Source organism: Larimichthys crocea, chromosome XXIII (assembly GCF_000972845.2).
Source record: "Larimichthys crocea isolate SSNF chromosome XXIII, L_crocea_2.0, whole genome shotgun sequence".
Lineage (NCBI taxonomy): Eukaryota > Metazoa > Chordata > Actinopteri > Sciaenidae > Larimichthys > Larimichthys crocea.
The window spans coordinates 14442440-14464022 of record NC_040033.1 but is presented as its reverse complement, the minus strand read 5'-3'; the positions used below and the strand labels follow the sequence as shown (position 1 = coordinate 14464022).

The 21583-nt window shown below is 40.9% G+C and overlaps 1 protein-coding gene across 5 annotated transcripts; it reads right to left on the bottom strand.

The window, feature by feature from the left end:
- Positions 1–5297: 5297 nt before the first annotated feature.
- Positions 5298–18608, bottom strand: tfap2a (transcription factor AP-2 alpha). Of its 5 annotated transcripts, none has more exons than XM_019253036.2 (7): positions 18465–18608; positions 13391–13810; positions 12093–12144; positions 10252–10477; positions 9333–9451; positions 7464–7605; positions 5298–6098 (listed from the first exon to the last, which is right to left on the bottom strand). In XM_019253036.2, the coding sequence occupies exons 1-7, from the start codon at positions 18495–18497 to the stop codon at positions 5810–5812; spliced, it is 1281 nt and encodes a 426-aa protein (XP_019108581.1). In that variant the 5' UTR covers positions 18498–18608; the 3' UTR covers positions 5298–5809. The 5 variants fall into 5 exon arrangements, with proteins under 5 accessions (XP_019108581.1, XP_010734452.1, XP_019108580.1 ...); XM_010736150.3 differs by lacking the exon at positions 18465–18608 and adding an exon at positions 16650–18162; XM_019253035.2 differs by lacking the exon at positions 18465–18608 and adding an exon at positions 15369–15910 and having other exon boundaries at positions 10252–10471.
- Positions 18609–21583: the final 2975 nt, after the last annotated feature.

The following is a 21583-nucleotide window of genomic DNA, read 5'->3' as shown; positions in this document are numbered from 1 at the left end:
TGTTTACTTATTATGTATTATTATTATTATTATTACTTATTATTATTATTATTAATTCTTATTATTATTAAACTGGTTCGAGGTTAAGGCTGTGAGACTGATCCTGTGATTTGTCACTTCATTGTTGTCCTCCTCTTTTCTGCAGGTTATGATCGGTTATGTCAACTTTCTGCTCGGATGACCAACTTGATTTTCCCTTCTCGACTTCTTTGAATAAATGTTTGTTGCTTTGAATCCGTGAATAAAATGATACCTAAAAAAAAAAAAGAAAGTCACCAAAAAGTCATTTTCATTTGTAGTCATTGCTCACGCGACCGTTCGGCCAATAAAGTCTGCCAACGTGCTGCACTGTCAATACTAATGAGGATGATGCTCCGAATATGATGACCTGACAGCAACAACAACAACACGAGGGGGAGAAACATTAGAGGGAAGAGAAAAAAAAAAGCTTTCTAAAGGATGTGGCTGTGTGCTTATGAAGCGTGAGGGTCTGGTTTGATAAAAGGTCTGGGGTTTGATACAGAGAGAGAGAGAGAGAGAGAGAGAGAGAGAGAGAGAGAGAGAGAGAGAGAGAGAGTTGATTGAAATGGCGTGTGCCTGGCTGACGGGAGCCAGTGAGGGACAAAGCCCCTGCGAAGCCACGGCCACTCGAGCAATTATTCCTCCACGCTGCATTTGGATTAGTGCAATGGAAAGAAGCATATGTTTGGCCCGGGGCGACACTCCCCCCCTGGCTGACTCCAGAGGATGCAGGGAGAGACACAGAGAGGGAGAGAGAGAGAGAGAGAGACAGGCAGAGAGAGAAAATGACTAAAACTAGAATATAAACTGCATTAACCAAGTGGGGAAACATTAACACAATTTTAATCCGCTCTTTTTCATATTTGGAGATACACACAAACCCAGGAAATATATATATATATATATAATATATATATATCGTTCACACGCACACTATTTTTGTGAATGAAAGTGTGTGTGGATGGAATAATCGAAACTCCAGTGCCTATCCGGAGTCCCTTTGTTTATTCAAAGTCACTTAATGTTTTCTAATCGATTACCTAATGTCTCGAGTAATCAAGGCTGATTTGATGATTTGGTGGAGTCATTGACCTCTCTTGGCTTCTGAGCCCTGGCTCGCAGAGTGGGCAAGGGGCCCATAGGGAGGAGGAGGGGGGTCAGAGCCAGGCGGGATGGGGTTGTGGGATAGAGAGAAGAGGCAAAAAGCCCCCCAAATGACGGCTGATGTCAGAGTTGAGGACAATTAGCCATTTCGCGCTCCATTGCAAACTTTAAAAGTCAACTTAATTCGATTGCACCGATAACCGTATCAAATGTCATTTAGAGGAACCCTGCGTCTTGTCCAAGGCACTTATTATTAAGCCCTCAGTTTGAAAAGAAATTAAAAAAAAAAAAAAAACACTACACATTTGAGACAAGAAGCTCTAATTGACGGCACCGTGTTTGCAGAAATTCTATCGATAAATGGGACCATCTGCTCTCTATCGTTTAAGACTTTGTCTCTCGAAGTATTTCTGGAACATCTTTAGTCCATCAGAATCAAAACAGCTCTGTTCCACCAATACGAAAAAAAAACTTTCCAGCATCGTGTGGACACTAATCCTGCAAGATATTATGATTTTTTTTTCTCCCCCTAAAGTGCTGCGCAATAACTGATCATCTTTAAACAATCACTTCAATCTCCAGCAGGCTCACATCCCTCTGTTTAAATGTCAGGAGGACAGCTGGACTTAAATCAAATTCCAATCATACCAATCTAACATTTGTTGCAGTGCACAGAGAAACAGATCTAGGGGGCCTTTGTAGGCTTGTTGCCCTATATCTTCCCCAAGCACAGCTCCAAAAGCATTGCCTGCAAGCGTTACAGCGTGACTGTTGTAGTGATGGTGCTAGAGGGGTAATCAGGCCATGCAGACACAGACACACACTGTCACCAAGCAGCATTAAACTAAATACTTTCTGACCACAAACATGGCTGCTAGCGTGTAAAGTGGATGGGACACATTTGTACAGGACTGATGAGAGCAGCTAGTGATGTGCAGCTGGTTGGAGATGAAAAAGTTGCGTTATATGCCCGACAGACAGTGATCAATATGAGGGCGAGCAGCATGAAAAAATAAATATGTCTGCAGTATTAGCACACAAACATTAATCTATCTTCTTAAAAGCATCACATGCATTGTTTCTTTAAATTTAAAGATTTGTGTCAGACACACACTCTCTACCCACAGAGGTGGTTTCAACTGAGTCTGTCTGTGTTTGTCCTTCATTACATCTCTGCTACAAACTATAAATATCAACAGAGCTCCAGCCCACTGAACCTCAGCAGCAGACAGATACTGTATGAAATAAATAGATATAAAGCACACTGCGCACACACACACCTCATCGTGTGGCTGCAGAAGACGCTTAATCACATCAAATGTATCACTTTTAACCCCCTGGTATATATATTTATTTCACATATTCTCCAGAATATTTGATAACAACAGGCCTCACACTTATTAATTACTAGACGGGGATCAGATGTAATTGGTTTAGTTGAGACAAGCAGCAGTTATGGATTGAATTAACCAAATTCAGCTGGGTATTCATGACTGGCTCTTCAAATTTCAGTTTTCAGAACATCCATGTTATTTTTTCTTTCTTTCTTTGTTTTTACTTTTTTTTTGTGCGTGCGTGTGTGCGCGCCAAAGACTTTCGCTGTGAGGCATCATGACAAACTGGCTCTACCTGTTTGAGGTCAAATTAAAAATTACAATTTTGGTATTAAAAAAGCTATGCAAATCACAGGCTGGTATCGGTGTAAACAAACGACACACAATGGGATTTGGAGTTTCTTTAACACTTCCAATTCCATTACGCAGGAAGACACAATATACAGGCCTTGCGATCCTCCTCATCTTAGACTAATAATACGCACAAATATACACCATTGTCACAGATACCACTATTTCTAATGCGTTCGTTTCACCCTCAAAAACCTGTTTTCATTCAACCAAGCCCCGATAAATTTATTAAATAACATTAGCATTAATGACACACGTGAGGGGGCTTCCCCTTTTCCCCGCTAATGCCAATGAATGCTGTTTTAATACGATTGTTTTCCCTTAAAGTGACTATTTATGCTTTTTTTTTTTTGCGCCCCTCACATCCACCATAGCAGGAGCAGCCGGATAGTCTCTCCCCTTTATGAGTGAGCTATTGTGCCTGAGGACAGGATCCCACACACAATCTGAAGACTGAGCCAACAAAAACAGGGCCTGACAGACAATGCCTCGCTTCACCTGCTCCAGCACTGTGCATCGCAATTATGCCAAGGACATGTACAGTTAGGCTTCATTCACCATCCTGCAAAAAGAAAAAAAAAAAAACAACTGCCTCAGAATTAAACCAGGGCCCCGAAAATCATGCAGATAATAAATATGGCTGCAGAGAAGATTGGAGAGAGATGGAGTAAAAAAAAAAAAAAAAAGAGGAGGAGGAGGAGGGGGGGTCGCCCAGTGCTCTCTCCCAGTGTTACAATATTTTAAACTGCATGGTTACCAGACAGTGAAATGGGGAAAGCAAGAAACAATACCAAGATGCATATATCACCAGACTGATTCATGCTCCAGACGAGATTGATTTCGAGCTATAGGTGCCACGCCATCAATATACAATCAAACTCAAATGTTATGCAACGGCCTGCTCTGTTGCAGCTCTGCGCGCAAAATAAAAGCAAAGGCCAGCATCAGATTTTGTTATTACAGCCAGCGTGATAGCCATATTTATAGCACCCACACTCAGGCACAACACAGCGAAGAAAGAGACTAAATACCAGATAGAGCAGGAGATTCGTTATGAAAGTATTGTAATTAGATCAGCAGATATACATAAAAAGCCAGCATACTGAGCGCTGATTGTTCATTGATTACACTCAGAGGCAAACAACATAGCAAATATTTGATGCATGTCTTTGAATAAGGCTCCAGCACAGAATAAACCGGGGAGCGCCAAATATAGCTTATAACAACCAAACATTGCACACCAGGCCTATATACATCTCAGAGGGTTTTAGCTGGAGGGGTGGCGCTGCACACTTCAAAAGCGAATCTATCCATTGTTGTGAGCCATTTGGCCTGCATAAGATCCTGTGCTCTGAACTAGGGACTTTAAAGTAAGATTTTTTTTTTTATTATACTTGAGGGAAACAATGAGTTCAGCTGCTTATTGCAAGGAGCAATCGTCAGGGGAGACTTAAACTCAATTACTGTAGCCGTTCAGAATGGGAGAAAAAAAAAAATACTAAGACCAAAAAAAAAAAAAAAAAAAAAAACAGAAATAAAGAAAAAAAACATCCGGGCATATCAAGCAGTGAATAAAAAAAATAAAAAAAAGATATGAATAAAAATCGAGATGAAGCGTATCAAATATTTATTTTTTTTTCTGGGCAACAAAGGACTATAATACATTGACAGGCATGGGAACTATTGCCAGCACATGTCTATACAATACAGCTAAAACCGCCTCCAATTTTGGACATTATCGGACATAACAAGATATCAGGTGGTCCCAAAAAATGTTTTTTTGAATGTCTTCAAACATTTAAAAAAAAGACAATATTCCATTTATTGCTTTTATGGTGCTTCAAGGAGAGAACAAGAGGTGAAACGTATTCTGATTGGCACAACACATAAAAGCTTGTATAAAAACGAAAATAGAAACACAAAAAAAAAACAAAAAAAAAAACAGTTCTCCTCAGGGTCTCGTTTATGCTCTGTTTCAAATTTTTTAAAAAAACTGAATAAGGATGATATATATAGAGAGAAATGGAAGTTTATTTCTATTAAATTTGTTCACTTGCTTCAATGTCGCCTCAACATGCTACAAGAGGGCTGAATTGAAATATCCCAGAGAAATAAAAAATACCCCAAACTTCTGTTTTTCTAAGAACCATAAAATCACATGAAGAACTAACCGAATATTCAAACCCACTAAAACAGGAGGCACCAGATAAATAAAAAAAAGAAGTTTCAACAGACGCACCATATTTACAATTCCCATTAAATTACACATAAATAAATATATACATACATGAACACTGATTCCCTTATATAACCGCGAATCGTGTTGAAATTCAAAAAGTTCAAGTTGGTCGCTTGGAGAGAGAGAGAGAGAGAGAGAGTGAGAGAGTCTACAACTGAAGTCATGACATGGAGCTCTGTGGAATTTCTCTTTGTTTTTCAAGTTTATTATTCACAATACTGATAAGAATTCATCCTCTTTTAGCTTCGTTGTTTTTTTTTTCTTTCTTTTTTTTTGTGTCACAATCGTAAAATTGAGATAGAGAGGGGTCGCTGGATTTCAGTCCATTCGTTGCAGCTCATAAAAAATAAGGGGAGTACATAAAAAGTCCTCTGGCTGAGGCAATACACCTTTTTCCTCGCCCTGGAGCTGTTCCTCTGCAGCTTTTTTCTCTTTTCTTTTTTTTCTCTTTTTTTTTTTTAAATAACATTTCGTATGGTTCAGGTGTTGGAAGAAGAAGAAGAAGAAGAAGAAGAAGAAGAAGAAGGTTCTTGCGTCGTTTTTCCCCGTGAATCCAAAGTTGGGATGTAAAAACAAAAAACATGTAAAACCGCGCGCAAGATCAAGGAAGTGGCACGTTTAACTTTATCAATAGTATTTATAAGGTATTTATAATATTTATATTGGATGGGTGGGGGGCCGGGGCGAGGCGGAGGGGTGTGGGTCGGTGTAGAAGAAAGGGCCCTGGGGTTTGGCCCTCGGTGAAGGTAGGATGGAAACATCACTTTCTGTGCTTCTCGTCTTTGTCTCCGCCTTTAGTGCCGTTATCTGAGTGACTGTTGGGGTTGTTGTTGAGGTACATTTTGTCCATGGCTTTGATAGCCTCGGTCAGATAGTTCTGCAGGGCCGTGACGGCCGCGCACAGCGCTGGGGTCCCGAAACCATGCGAGATTAGACTGAAGTGGGTCAAACAGCTCTGGATTCCCGGTTCAAGAATGGGCTGCGGCCGTGAGTTTCCCAGCGGTGAGCGGTCCTGGGACAGCAGGTCTGTGAACTCTTTGCAGACTTGCCTAAAACAGAGAGCGACGTGTTAATGGCCAAGTCAGAACATCTCAAATCCCTGCGTGTATTTTAATGTCGCGGTAAAAATAAATCAGAGTGGACACACTGTAAAAAATAGACATAAAAATCAGTCAGCTCTGCAGGAAGGGGAGCTGGAGTTTACATTCTAAATGAGTTTAAAAGCAAGAGAAGAGTGATCAGCCACTGAGGTGGGACAAGTTTCTCTTTGCAAGACAACTTATTCCAATCAGTTTTACAACATTTATTAGTGGAATGAAACTGTTCCTCGATCTGCTTTTGTTTTCACAAATGAACACATGGCTAAAGAAAAAATGTCCCGAAGCTACAAACAGGTGGAAATTAATCTCTGAGCTCAGTGGCAGAATATTTTCACTTTGATTAAAAAATACAATTTCAAAACGCCAAATCAATTAATGATTTCTTTTTTTTAACAGTTTAAACTTTGAACTTCAGTCGCTGAATATCAAATATGAAACACCAATAGAAAAATAAAAATAAAGATATATGCCTCCACAAAAACAACAACAACAAAAAAAACTATCTCCATCCTCATCCAACCTACATCTTACTTATATCCAGCAGAATGTAAATTTATGTAAAATATTTTATAACGTTTAGAAAAATGCACTCTACCATTAAAAGCTGAGTTTACTCTACATTGCATGCTATTGGCATTTTAATGAGAGTCAAAGGGGGGAAAAAAGAGGCTGTAATAAGCGGTTATAGCTGACAGCTGTTTGATTATAGCGGCCCATCATCAATATTAAAAGCAGCCTTGCGCGTTTAAAGGGAATGCCCATGTTTCAGTTAACGCATAGTAAAAACACCAAGGGTAGCGCTGGATGAGAACCAGCAATGTGTCAGTGTCACTGAAATCAAAAGGCAAACTAAATAAACACAGCAGCCAGTCAACATACCAAGAGCACAACATTTAACTGTTTTTAATTATTAATTCATATTATTGTGGAGAATCAGGTGTTTCAATGAAAAGAAAAGTCTGATTAAATGCTATAATTAGCAGAGGTGCTCAGTAACATCTGAAAGTGTGTTTGTATAAAAAAAAAAAAATATATTAATTAATATTAGCCTGGCTGATGTTGGCATGGAGCAGTGGTGACTTTGATAAAGAGTGTAACATTTTTTTACTTGGAAAAAAAAAACGCATTTTAATAAAGTTATTTGTGTGTGTGTGTGTGTGTGTGTGTGTGTGTGTGTGTGTGTGTGTGTGTGTGTGTGTGTGTGTGTGTGTGTGAGCTGTCAGACAAACACACACACACACACACACACACACAGTGGCACAGACTGGGATGCATTTGGTGTGACACACAGTGAAATGTGATAATAGCACTTACTTCGTGGCCAATAGCATGTTTTTTCTTTGGACTTGTTCGTTTGGGTCGGAATGCTGACGGTTTACATATTCAGCTACTGCCTTGGCTGGAAACTCGGTCTCGCATACATAACCAAAATCCCTGGCAAGATGTACCGCCTCGCCTGGGAAAAAAAAAAAAAGGAGGAGAAGAGAGAGAGAGAAAAATGAAGCTGAATGTGTTTGCTTATTAAATATGGTTACATCAAATTCAGAGCAGCTTGGACCCCAACACATGATTAATCTGATCTGAACACAAGCGTCCAGTCTGTTTACGCGCACAGACAGCATGGGTTATAGCACCTGTGCCTTCCCAAACAGCACTAATGATGATGATCACAACAATAACAGCCTCGATATAAAGAATAAAAAAGCTGTCAATACACGTCAAGCCTCCCTCCTTCAGACCGTGAGAACGGTTAAATATGGAAGGGAGAAACAATAAGTGGATATGAAATATAGACGGAGCGTCATGCTTAACACCATGTCATTGATTACCAATGCCTGCGCGTTATTGAAAGTCCAGCAGATCACACAGGCATGGGGAAGCAATTTTAAAGGGCTATACCCAAATCTCACTTTCTCTCTGCATCTCTCAGCTACGGCTTTCATTCCGTCCGTGTCTGACCTCTCTACTCTTGTTGGTTGACTTTTTTTTTTTAAACACCAAGTCTTGGTTTTAATTCCTGAAGCCTGAAGCAGTTTTTTTTTTTTTTTTTTACTGCGGGGCTTCCTGCCCATAAGCCTCTGCTCCGGAAGAACGCATGCGCCAATTAGCATCAAAGCTCAAGTCCAGTAAACTCGTTTCCATAAAATGGAGCGGATCATAAACAATGACAGCACTTCAGAAAACGCAGTGTCCCTTCACTAAATAACCGGCTGCCATCCACCACCCCTTCTCCCCCACCGTGCCACCACCTCCTCCTTGTATTACTCGGAATCATACATTTCTCCAGGCTCATTACAATACAGCACCAAATTTCTCCGAAGCGCACACTGAACGTTGCATTCGGCCCCTCTTCTTGCAATAATGATTAACAGGGACCAATGAACCATCGCAGGCTTTCACCTTTGGAAACCCACTGCACACCAAATACCACTGCACTGAATAATAAGGTTCAACTCTGAAAGCAAAATGGATTTATCCGCGTAAAAGGCATCTTTTTTTTTTCCAGCGCACCATAATTGACTCATTTATTCTCTAATAGGCCCAAAACATATAGCTCCCAATAGGTCAGCGCCATGCCATTTGCATGCAACAAAAAAAATCTTCAGTGTAAAACCAAACGCATAGGAAGCTATTAACGAAAAAAAATTAAAAATCAGACCATGTGCTGCCATATCCAGGCCCGTATTAATGCTTGAAACAATGCAGGGTTAATAAATCAATCGACTTCTCATCCATGAGGTGAAACAGCTCAGCGGTGCCCAATAAACAAGCAGCACTCAATAATTAACTGGACTTCAACACAAATTCATCCAGTGTATAAACTAGGCCAGCCGTGGACCTGCAAGTGTGCTCCTGAAAGCGAAGGCCAACGCTGCAAAGCCACTAGAATTACCAGCACCATTCTCTGTCCCTCCTCTCTCCTCACACACACACACACACACACACACACACACACACACACATCCTTCATGCTTTATTACTTGCGAGGCAAAGTCGGTCCACATTACACGGATGAGCGCATATGCTGATTTCCAACACAGAGAGAGAGAGAGAGAGAGAGAAAGAAAGAAGAGGAGAGAGAGAGAGAGAGAGAGAGAGAGAGAGAGAGAGCTCCCAGTTTGCAAGCACCTGATATCGCGGGATAACAAGAGTGGGAACGTGATTTACGGGCACCAGACTTACCTTCGACTAGTGACGTCAGCAAGGTGACGTTGGCTGCCTTGCGTCTGCCCGCAGGTAGATTCAAGCCGATTTTATCCAGCTTCTCCCTTAAGGATCTTCCTCCATTCTTAGACTTGGCCCTGTGGCAGCAAAACAAAGCAGGAATTCAAATATCTCAAATATGTGAAGCTTACGAGCAATAAGTCACCAACACACTGTGAAATATTTTTTAATTATTGTTCTGTCATTTAGGGCTTTTGGAGATACTTTCTCTGACGCATACTCTGATGTTTTGGAGCACTGCTTAAACACGTGTCAGAAAGTAAATGTGCTCCAGCTCTTTCTTTTTTTTTTACTCACTAATTAAAAGGTGAATGGGCTGAGTTTGGCTGCCTCTACCCTCCACTGCATCCCTAAGACAAGCTATAAATAATACTAAAAGAGCCCAGCCTTTTCTCCAGCAGACAAATACTGTACAAAATGAATAAATAAAGCCCTACTTAATAGGCAGTACTATTACTGGCTGCGTGTCTGCAGCACTTCAGTAGACAGTTCACTGGAGACCAATGTTTTCATGTGTAATGCCTTCACTGGGCCTATAGAGCTGGGGTTGAAACAGACTAGGCCTACATTAATTTGAGAGAGAGAGAGAGAGAGAGAGAGAGAGAGAGAGAGAGAGAGATCCAGTGCGCTGGGGAAGTTAATATGGAATTTAACAGACCCCTCCTGCTTTAAATGCAGGAGCTAGGTGTCATGGTTGGTCGATTTTAATTATTCTTGGTACAGAGGAGAGAGAGAGAGAGAGAGAGAGAGAGAGAGAATGGATTGGAGTAGAGTGAGAGAGTTCATACACACTCACACAAACACACACTCACACACTCACACACTCACACACAGGTACATAGAGGGATGTTTGCAGCCTTCCTCCAGTCAGACTCACCTCCTCAGTACCCCTCCCAGCAGAGAGGCGTTCAGGCACTCGGGCGGCGAGAGGCGTCTCTGCACCTCTGCCACCGTGACCTTGTACTTTGATGTGGAGCTGAGGAGGGACAGGCGACCCGGAACTGAGCAGAACACCTCGTTGGGGTTTACCACCCCTCCGAAAAGACCGTCCTTATTTACGGGGATGGCGGAGATGTTGTTGTTCTTGGATAAAGACACTGGACCTAGCAATGGAGGGAGACAGAGAGGGGGGGGTAGAAAGAGGGAGAGTGGGTGGGGTGGAGGGAGGGAGCGAGGGAGGGGGGAGAGAGGAGAGAGGTGACGAGACCGGCCCTTCATGGAATTTCATGCACTGCCAGAGCCTTAATAACATGAGAAGGGGGGATTTAGCCCGGATCTATCTAGAGTTAAGGCACCACAGTGTACACTTGAGCCACAAGGACATGCAAGACGAGACACAGTGGACTGATAGCGGCCTAAATAATACATAATAATAATAATAATAATAATCATAATAATCATAATAATAATCATAACAATAATGTTTGTGTGTGTGTGTGTGTGTGTGTGCGTAAAATCAGTACCACCAGGACTAATACGCATAATTTTCACTCTTCAACACGTGTACAACGTTCAGAATATTTCCACTCGTCTGTTCTTTATCTAAAGAGTCAACATTTCTGTGTACAGGACTCAGCAGCAGAGACAGCGACAATCTCCAGGATCTGTGCGCTCACATTCAGCCTATTTTTGTGCGCTCGCCACACCATGCATGGATCGACTCTGCACAAAGCAAACCACACCAACCGAGATTTTGGTAAAGTCGACTTATTTTGACATATCCTCGGTATCCAGCAAAAAAAAACAAAAAAAAAACAAACAAACACCGTCGCCCGTGTGTGATTTCACACCGAGGAGTGGTGTTGTTGGTGGTGGGGTGCTTAGCACTACTGGGCTTTACACCGTTTTTGGTGTGTAGTAACCGGAGACAAAGGGGACTGTGCGCCTTTGGATAGATCACTTGTGACATTAATGGCTCAGGGGAGCCTAATAGAGACAATAGGAGTTAAACGAACTCTTGAGATTACTAATATAAGAAGCCAATTATCATGTTGATACGCAGATAGACAGACTCAAAAAAAAGAAAGAAAGAAAAAGACAGAAAAAGGAAAAAAAAAAAAGAAAAATCGCTCCATATCTTATCTAGTGAGCTCTGATTTGACCTGACAAAAACGCTGTAAAAACCTGACCACGAGAGAGGCCTCATCACGATGCATCTTTAACAACATCAATCAACCTTTTCGCAGCCAATAAACAAAAATTATTCAAACTTCTCCAACAACGTGCCTCATATCAGGTCGTGATTGTCGCCGACTTTTTGATTCTCTCTCTGTCACCCTGCACACTGTCAAGGCCTGTGCTCCATCCAGCAACTTCGATTTGAAAAATTTTAGACCATGCAATGTGATTGCAGCTATTGGCTTTCACCACTGAAGTGTCAGGACCGTCTATAGGCCTGTATCTTTGACCATCAATACCACGGGCCTACAAAGCCCACCAGCTCGACTCATCATCTCCCCGCTGCTCTGAAACGCTGACAGTAAATTCCATCAGCCAGAGAGGGAGAGAGAGAGAAAGGTGCAGCCAGTTTGATGCACTTGGAAACCATGTAATGAAAAATAGGCTACTGCGTATTAGGATCAGTCAGGCATTACCGCATTGCATCGAGTTCTCTCGAGCAGAATGGTGTGTGTGTGTGTGCGTAAGGGTGTGTGTGTGTGTGCGTGTGTGCGCGCAGCTTGCAGAAACATGCATGATATCTCGGAGGAAATTGCTTACCTTTTTTAATTACAGTCTGGTCGGGAATGTGAATTCCTTGCTCCTCAACAGGCTGTGGCACAAATGCAAAAAAAAAAAAAAAAAAAAAGCGACATTTTTAGCACAAAGGAACAAAAAAAATATATATATCAGACTGAGTGTGTGAGTGAATGCAACTCCAGGACGCTGTGCACGAACAAAAGCCTGACACAATTAGCCACAATCACCCAACATGGAGGCTCTCGAGGCCCATACCTGTTATTATTGTCCACGAGTGTTTTCAGCGGGACTGCACTGATGGATGCATTACACCAGATCACAAACTCAGACTTAAATAACGAAGCTGTGTCGCCCCATAATCCTGACCTAATTTCGCCCTCAGATTGGCTCTACTCACAAGGAAACGTCTAATCTAGATTGGATAGTAATTACGGCAGCGCAGCCTATTAAAGGCCTATGAACTAATTAGAGGATTATTGGTGTTTGTTTCTGATTAAAAACTGAGAAGAATACTCCAAATAAGAATGAGGGTTATTGACAATTTTAGCGCTCCTTCAACCATGCATCTCCAATAATAGCAGCTATAACCTAAACCCAAATCCAGCAAAACTCAATTCTGCTGTTAGTGTGCATGCAGTGTTATTGTTCGCAAAGCACGACGGGATTCATCTCTCTCTTTTTTTTTTTTAAGAAAAAAAAAATCAAATAAAGTCAGAGGACATGAAGAAAACCTTGTGGAAATACAGGCGCTTCATTTAATTTCATTTTTTTTTAAAAAAATCGGTTTCATTTAATTAGATTGAGGTGGAAAAAATAGAAGAAAAAAAAACATGAAGTTGTCTTCTGTTGGGCACTAACATCATTTTTAAAAAGTATATTTCATAAATGGGATTAAAGGTGTAAAATGGTGCTGTTTTATTCAAAACACTCTCGACAACACTGGAAACATTTCACCCTATTTTTTCCAGGCAGTAAAAAATGTCTACACGAAGAGATGAACTAATTTAATACGTGTCATCCTCCTGACATTTATTACCAATAATAAGCAATAATAAAAACACTTTTACTAATACCTTAATAATATTAAAAACAAATATCAATTCATGCTATTAAAGGTAGAGTGCTTGACTATATTCTAATCATAATTCTGGTCAAATAAAAATGACACTATTCTCGTTGTTAATGATAATATTAGTTTAAAATATAGTTGGAGCAAAAGTGCATCAGTGCCAACAATTAATAGGCCTAACAACAGCAATAATACGCTTTCATTTTTCATCAGCCCTCAGAGAGAGAAACGCAGGTAAACACTGCCTCACCTGAACGTCTTCTAAAGAGTGAGGTATTCCATGGATAGGGATAGAGTCCGACAGTCCCGTATCGATGCCGTGGCCGGACGGTAGGAGCACTTCCCTGCGGTACTCCCGGCACAGCTGGTGGGGCAGGCTGCGGTGCTGGTGCAGCAGGCCGCTCTCCTGACCCTGCCTCTGGCCCGGCCAGCCCGGGTGCTGCGGCTGCGGTTGGGCGTGCAGGGAGTTGAGGGAGTACGGGTCGTTGACGTGCGAGTAAGGGTCCTGAGACTGCGGGTAGATGGGCTGGTAGGGCGGGGGGAAGTAGGGGGGCTGGAAGTCCGAGTTCGGTGTGTGGGAGAGCGGAGGGGCGCTCGTGTAGGGACTCTGGCCCACGCCGCCCAGCTGAGGTAGCCTGGCTGTCCCATTGCTGGTTCCGTCGTGACGGTCCTGGCAGGGAAGGACAAGAGAGGAAAGTGTATTTTAGTCTGAATGCATTTTAAAACGACACAAGCGTAAATGGACGTATTCTCCCTCTTTGTTTTAACTGCAGGATGCTCTGCGGGCTTACGAGGGGGGCATTATCAAATATAGCCTGAGTGGATGACAGGAATTAGATCAAGTGTGGAGTCTTTAGGCTAAATTAAAATCATTTGTACTCATTCATCTCAAAGGATAAAAACAACAATTCAAGAAAGCCGCTACTTGTGCGTAAAGTTTGAGAAATAAAATAACATGATAACAATTTGCCAAAAGTAAATAGTAAAATCAAACATCGAAATTCCGGAGGTGGAAATGGCCTCAAATACTGAACCGAGCCTCGTATTATTTCAGCTTTTTCCCCCAAAGTGCTCCACAGTTTTTACGCACGCAAGCCTTACAAAACATAATTGAGCGACAAAAAAAAAAAAAAAAAAAAAAAAAAAAAAAAAAAAAAAAAAAAAAAAAAAAAAAAAAAAAAAAAAAAAAAAAAAAAAAAAAAAAAAAAAAAAAAAAAAAAAAAAAAAAAAAAAAAAAAAAAAAAAAAAAAAAAAAAAAAAAAAAAAAAAAAAAAAAAAAAAAAAAAAAAAAAAAAAAAAAAAAAAATCATGACAAATTTTGATATGCAAACAAATTCTAAGTATCTGACACGGTGAGGCTCCAGCAACTTACCATCGCGGAAAAACTGTGCACTAACATCGGAAAGGATATTTGCTGCGACTCAAGAATAGAATCGGTTTTTAAAAAAAACACTTCGAGCGTTTGAGGGGCGAGCGAAAAAGAGAATTAACCAGCAAAAAACAAAAAAAATTGAGCCCCTCAAGAAAATACTCTTCTCTCCTGCAAGATCACGATGGCCCCGGCGATCAGATATGTGCCACAGCAGCAGGACGATAATCCATCAGAAATAAATGGTTAGATCCCCGCTGCCCTTCATTTGGGTCTAAAAATGCAGATATTCGGCGGTGCTGGCGGATTTGGGTCGAAAAGTTTCTCTTGGTAAACCCTCTTTTCTCCCTGCTCTCCTGGCTTCTATCACAGTGCTGCCGTCCCCTCGCTTGAGCTCATATTAGCAAAAGAGCCGCTTCTTCGTCTCCCTCTTGGACTCCTAATAGAACGCATTCATGACTATTAATATTACAGGAATACTTAATAATAAGGAAAGAATGGTCGGAAATCGGGCGTGAAGCGGAGGACGCAACTCAAGGCAAGAGTCTGCGCTTAAATGACGTCCATTGAAAGGAGGAATCAGTATATCTAATCAGAGATGGGGAGAGAGAGAGAGCGAAAGAGAGAGAGAGGGAGAGAGAGAGGGAGTGAGAGACTGTGGAGGGAGTGGAGAGAGAGAGACAAAAAAAGAGGGACATTCACTCCCGTCTGACGAATCAGAGAGAGAGGGAGGAGGGGGGGCATTTTAAAAGGGTCCCAGGGCCAAAGCGCAAAAGTGAAAGAAAGACATAGGAATGAAGGGAGGTGGACCACAGACAGGGGAAGAAGAAGAAGAAGCATGGAAGGAAACAATGTGCACCTCTGAACTGGGTGAAAATCCAGCAGACGACGCTATGGGCATTCCGACCGGCTCATTTCTACCACTCGTCCCTTTGTTTTCCACCTCAGACTCCGACAGCGAGCTGTCCTCCATGGGTCTCCTTTCTCTCCTCTGTCTCCGCCGAATTTAATCCACCGGTTCTTCCTCGACTCCAAACCCAGAGTCACACCGGCTAAACTTTTAACTTTGACCCGGAAAGACGGAGAAAAATAAAAATCCCCAAAGTCTATGATAGGGCCGCTCGGATCCAGCGCTCTAACCAACTTTTACGCGCGGCTGAAAGAGCTCCACTCCCCTTCCTGCCTAATCACGCATTTTCAAATTACGAAACAACGGGCTGTGACCGGATTTCGATTGCAAATTTCTTTTCTTTTTTTTTTTTTTTGAAGCGATACCACCGGGAAAACATTTGACTTGTAAAAAAATAAAAAATAATCACCACAACATGAACACCGAGGTGACAAGCTTTTGTTTTTCCTGTTCCCGGCCGTCCCTATCCTCCCAGGACGCGGGTGAAAACACGTTCGACTGGCTTCTCCACTCCTAAAACAAGTCTCTGAAATTACTGCCAAACTTTGTCTATGCCCATAACAACAAGCACTCCGTGTATGCACTCCACACATACATGCACACACGCAGAATAACGGCTCAAATTGCAGAAATATTAAAACTGTAGGATAAATGTCAGTTAAGCAGCTGAATCAAACTGTTCGAGCTTACGCCTGCTGTTTAGTTCAAATTATTATTTTTAATAAAATGTATGGTTAGTGTATATTATTAATGTAATGTCTGCACATGTTATTTCATATCTGAATACATTTTTTAATGTGAATTTATAGTAAAAAAATAAAATAAATCACAGGTGTGATTATACTCATGCAACTGCCACAGGAATATATTCAAACTCAAATATTAATACTGACACTATAATTCCATATGATCATGATAACACGTGTAAAAAAAATAATATTGTTGTTATTATTGTGATAATTATTAGAATTATTATTAGGCCATGCTCTAATTTTGCTCTACACAAATACACACACACAAAAACAGAAGAAGCTCTGAAATGAATAAAAACACATGGATGAATTCATGCTGCACTTGAATTAAATGTGTCCACTGACAGTTGTCAGACGGATGACATATTTGGATCAAAACAATACATCACAACCCTAAAATAATTATCTCAATAGATTTTTTTTAATACTCCTTTTAATTAAATTAAATTCAACCAAAAATCAAAGATTTGCCCCTTACCTCGCAATCTTCATATTTAATGTTATCAGTTAATTTCCAGAGCATTTTCATGGGTTGCTGAGGTGGATATTGAGTATAGGTATCGCCTTAGTCTTGTTTTCACTCAGTGAATTGTGCTCCCCGCTCAGAAAAAAAACTACTTTTTATTGAAGCTGTGGGTTTGCTGTCTGTCTTGCGCTCTGAGGTCTCCCTCTAATGGTGGAAGTGAAGGGCTGGAGCAGCTCTGTAATAACACTGGCACAGGGCCTCATTAGCATATCAACAGCCGTTTGATTCCCCCCATCTGCTCACACACAACACCAATGGACAGCGCACAGGTAAAAACTAAAGCAGCAAGACGCTACACATGCTTATTATTTCTACTGTTCAGTGAGGTGTGTGTTTGTAGAGGGGAGGGTATAGTCATGCATGGGGACCTGCATGCACCTGGGACGGTTTCTACTATAATTTTACGTGTATTTCCCGATGCTGAGAGAAAAAGCACAGCAGAAATGCTTTTTTAAAGAGTTTATGTGATGAAAAGAATGAGCACGTTTTTTCATGGAGTAACTTTTTTTTTTTTTGCTGAAGTGTAGTGACTACAAGCCAGAGTCTTATTGATTTCTTTACCAGGGTTTGATGTGAAAACAGCATGTCTATGCAAATACAACCCTGTCACACACTTTGTTGCCACCCTTGATTTTTTTCTTTTTTTTTTTAAACTCCCAAACTGTTATTTTAATCCCATTGAGAGTGGAGACCTTGAGAGGCCATTCTCTCAATGTTATGTTAAAAAGGTGAGCCATTCGGTGCGGCTCTACAGGTCCATTGACTACCTGTAAGGGCGCATGGGTTTGGAGGGGGGGAATGTAAATAATTAACACAACAACATGGCCTTGTTTCATTTGAATGACCGGCCAGGAGAGCCTGGCTCTGCCCTGTCGCCGGCCGAGCCTTCACCTCAGCAGGTCGTGGGTCAGCAGACAGGTCGCCAGCTCTTTAAGGCGTTGGCCCCTCTCGTTTTAAAACCCGGATTACCATTTTTGGTGGAGCAGGCCTGCCTTTTTTTTTTTTTTTTAAACGAGTAGTTGTTTTTCATGAGAATGGACCGATGAAACTGTCTGACAATGACAGCTATGCATGCGAGACCTGGCCTTGCTGTCTGTGCTGGTGATCGGTTCTTTAACGAGTGGAACTAAAGTGTTTTGTTTCAGCAAAGATCGTCTCTTAAATCCTGCACACCTCACAAAATAAGGCCAGGTTTACAGTGAAGCCTGTAGAGTACAGACTCTATAGAAAGTCTATTAGGGGATGCTTAAAACACACTTTAAAACATGTATTCCGAATATGGCACAACTATGACTATATGCGTAAAAGTACATGTAGGAGAGGTTAGATTTAACATCAAAGACGCAACGATATGATTTAGAATAAGAGCTGCGTTTTGTCACCTCATATCTAATTTATGATCAAACACATCTGTGTATCATACAGTGTATCTAAAATGCGCATATAACCCACAACAGCATGCGATTATCGTCCTCAGTTTTCACAGCAAAACACTGAGGTGTACATTTGGACATGTAAAGGCTGCATCACCGCAAAAGAGAGTTTCCAAAATAAAACATCTTTAACTTTCTTCGTATGATCTGCTGACGGGAAGAAGAGAGAAAAAGCCACGAGCTTCTAGATTACACAGCAGTACTGTACCACCTCCTTTTACAAAAGATTTTTTTTACGGTGCCTGTGCAGCTTCATCCTACAACAAGTCGACACTTTGACAGTTTTCATGGATTTTCACAGCCGTCTCTTTGTCTTAAAGTAAGCAGCACATACCTGCCATTCCCCCATTTTGCCCATAATTGACATTCTTTGTCTTCTGCTGCCTTTGGTGGTGTATTTTGTGTGTGTGTGTGTTCCCGATCCGATGCCGTGTCTATCTTATTGAGCCTTCGGTCCCAAAGTAAACCTTTACTTTTTACCTGGACCGGATCGCCTCACCTGGAGATAAAAAAACGGTGCAGGGCAACCTTGTGACGCATGCGCAGTACAGCGGGTGTGGACGAAAAAGGAGCCAAAAGTGAAATAGCCTATTAGTCTGGGTGCTGGATATGCTGTCTTTGCGATTTAATGACAATTACATGAGTTTTCTTAAATCAATAGTGAGAAAAATGTAACCCCCCTAAAATTATTTTAATACAGGAAAACTGTGAGATACAATCACAGTATCAATCACTGCCACTGCCATAAATACAAACATTAAATATATTTACAAGTGTCATATAAAATCTATATTCATGTTCATTTCTTTGTATCACATCAAAATGTATTTTTTGTATTGTATTGTATGTTTTTTGTAAGACAGATACTCTCTAATGTGGTGTTACCCACTTCTGGTAAAACTATGAATATTAATAATAAATCAAATAAGGATGACTTATTAGAGAATATTCCAGGGAAGAAAAAAAAACTTCCACTTGAGCAAAACAAAAAATATGTTAAATTATATGTTTGTCTTCGACATAAAAGTAAATAATAAAAACATATGTGTGAATCCTGTGTGCCAATTAACCTTTCCATTTTATTTTATTTTATTTTTTTTTGCTTTGACTCTTTTGTCTTAGAAAACATGAATTCTCACTGCAAATGAAAGTGTGTCAAGTTAAAAACTTGAAGGTTAACTGCCAACATCATTACTTCTACACAGAATGCTACCCTGCTATCGTGGGGCTCATTATTTATTTATCCACTGTTTATTTCTAATACATACTTATGTAGACCCCTCCGGCCAAGAGCGAATGAGCTCTCCCTCTCTCTGTCTTACACACGCACGCACACCACCAACACACACAGAGACACGCGTGCACACACACACACACGCACACACACACACACACACAGAGGGAAAGCAACACGTGCGCTCACATAGGTGATAATGGTCAGAGCTTCAAGTCCAACACAAAACATCTTTTAAGCCTCTGACGGAGTGCACACATGCAGACGGGACGCACAGAGTAAAGACAGCTGTATGGATGGTGCGCTACATCAAACACTTAGATTCTACATTTTCACTGAGTTGCAATATTGGGCAAATATTTTTTTGCGGAAAAATACTCTTTATTTTTTCATTTTCTTCAATAAATCCTCTATAGATGTGGCTTTTATTTTTTCATTTTCTTCAATAAATCCTCTATAGATGTGGCTTTTTTTTCTTCTTTTTTTTTTGCAATTGCATAATTCCACATAGAATCTATAGATTTGTTTTGTGTGGTGTTAATATTTAAAACAAGCCTTTATGTTTGACTTCAAAGGCGAACAAATTTTAACTGCACACACAATACCTGCAGCTATATAGACCTCACCAGGACTGGACAAAAGGGGGGGAGGAGTGGGGGTGGAGGTGGAGGTGCAGAGGGGGGGTAGGGGGGGGATCAGAAATATTGTTTGGGGCTCTGCGCACACTAAGGGAGGAGTAAGTTTTAAAGCAGAGCTGTCTGAGAGTGGGTTACTCTCAGACAAGAGCGAGGTCCCGTTTGAATATCCAGCCTGTTTGTCTAAGGCTTGGTTTCAACCACTTCCACCATCGCACCGGGCCTCCGGCAACGTTCAGCTTCCTAAAACTGCGAGCTGTGTTTAATAGGCGTCGGCAACGGCTGCACCTCAGGCACTTTGTGCAGCCATTCTTATTTAGACAAATTACAGGGATTATTATTATAATTATAATAATAATTATTATTATTATTATTATTTACTGTATTTATTTAGTGTTGCTGTGGAAGTGTATGTGCTTGGTTCGTTTTTTATTTAAAAAATGAAAATTGCTGAGACACAAACAGATCTTCGTGCGTAATTTACGCATTTACTTTTTAGCGCCAAAAATGTTGCCAAACATCCAGGGAAGCTCTTCTCTTCGTTGTTTTGTAATAGTGAGCGACGAAGGAACTAATTCCTTCACCCCTCAAGTTATAGAGAAGTTGGAAAATCATCATAGAAATGTCCGGTTTGATTTGAAACAAAGATTTTTTGGCTGCAGACTCGCACCAAGCTGGATGTGCCTGACTTCTGAACTATCCCTTCACCAGCACTCAAGGTACATAAACCCATTGAAGCCTGGTGATATTCATGACTGGTGTCTGTTGAGTGAGAAGGTTTCAGGCTCATTGTAAGAAACTGCTGCTCTCCATGGAAGATAAATTGTATTCTAGCGCCACCTTGCTTCAGCAGAAGAGCGAGGACGCGCCGCCGGTGGATTTAAGACAATATTACAAGTAATTGAAACCAAATGAGAATGTGTGCGCAGTGAGCATTCCAGTAAGTGAAACTGCCAAACCGATGCCAGTCAAAAAAAAAAAAAGCAGGTGTTCAAGAAGAACATGTGGAAAATAGTGAAATATAAAACCAAATCAAATCAGGCAAATGTGAGTTTGTTTATCACTCGGCCATAACTTCCATAGAAGTTATTCTGGAGCCATCTTTTTGACTTTCATACACCTGTCTTTCTTCATGAACTTTAATCACACCTCCAGAACTAAAGCGGTCCATTTATATGGTAATCGCCCAACAGGGTTGTGTGTGTTGACTCTCAACACACAATCCGATGTAGTGAGAGGTGATTGTATGTGTGTGTGTGTGTTTTGTCTGCTTCTGTGCAGACATTTCTTTTCCAGGATGTAAAGCAACATTTGGAAAAGCACTGAAAATAAAAAATAAAAAAACACCCCCAGTTAAAGTTTGAAGCTGAGACGCTGGGATATGAACATAATCTAATCCTGTGGTGCCATCTTGTGGTGGTAAAAATAAACCCAGCTCCTAATCTGAGCACCATCAACTGCTCCTCTCCTACAGCATAGACATTTCAATGAAGTCCTCATAGAGGAGATCATTTGAGGCAAATAACTTTTTAAAAAGTTGCTTGTTGTTTAATGCACATCAGTGTGGAAACAGATGTGAACCTA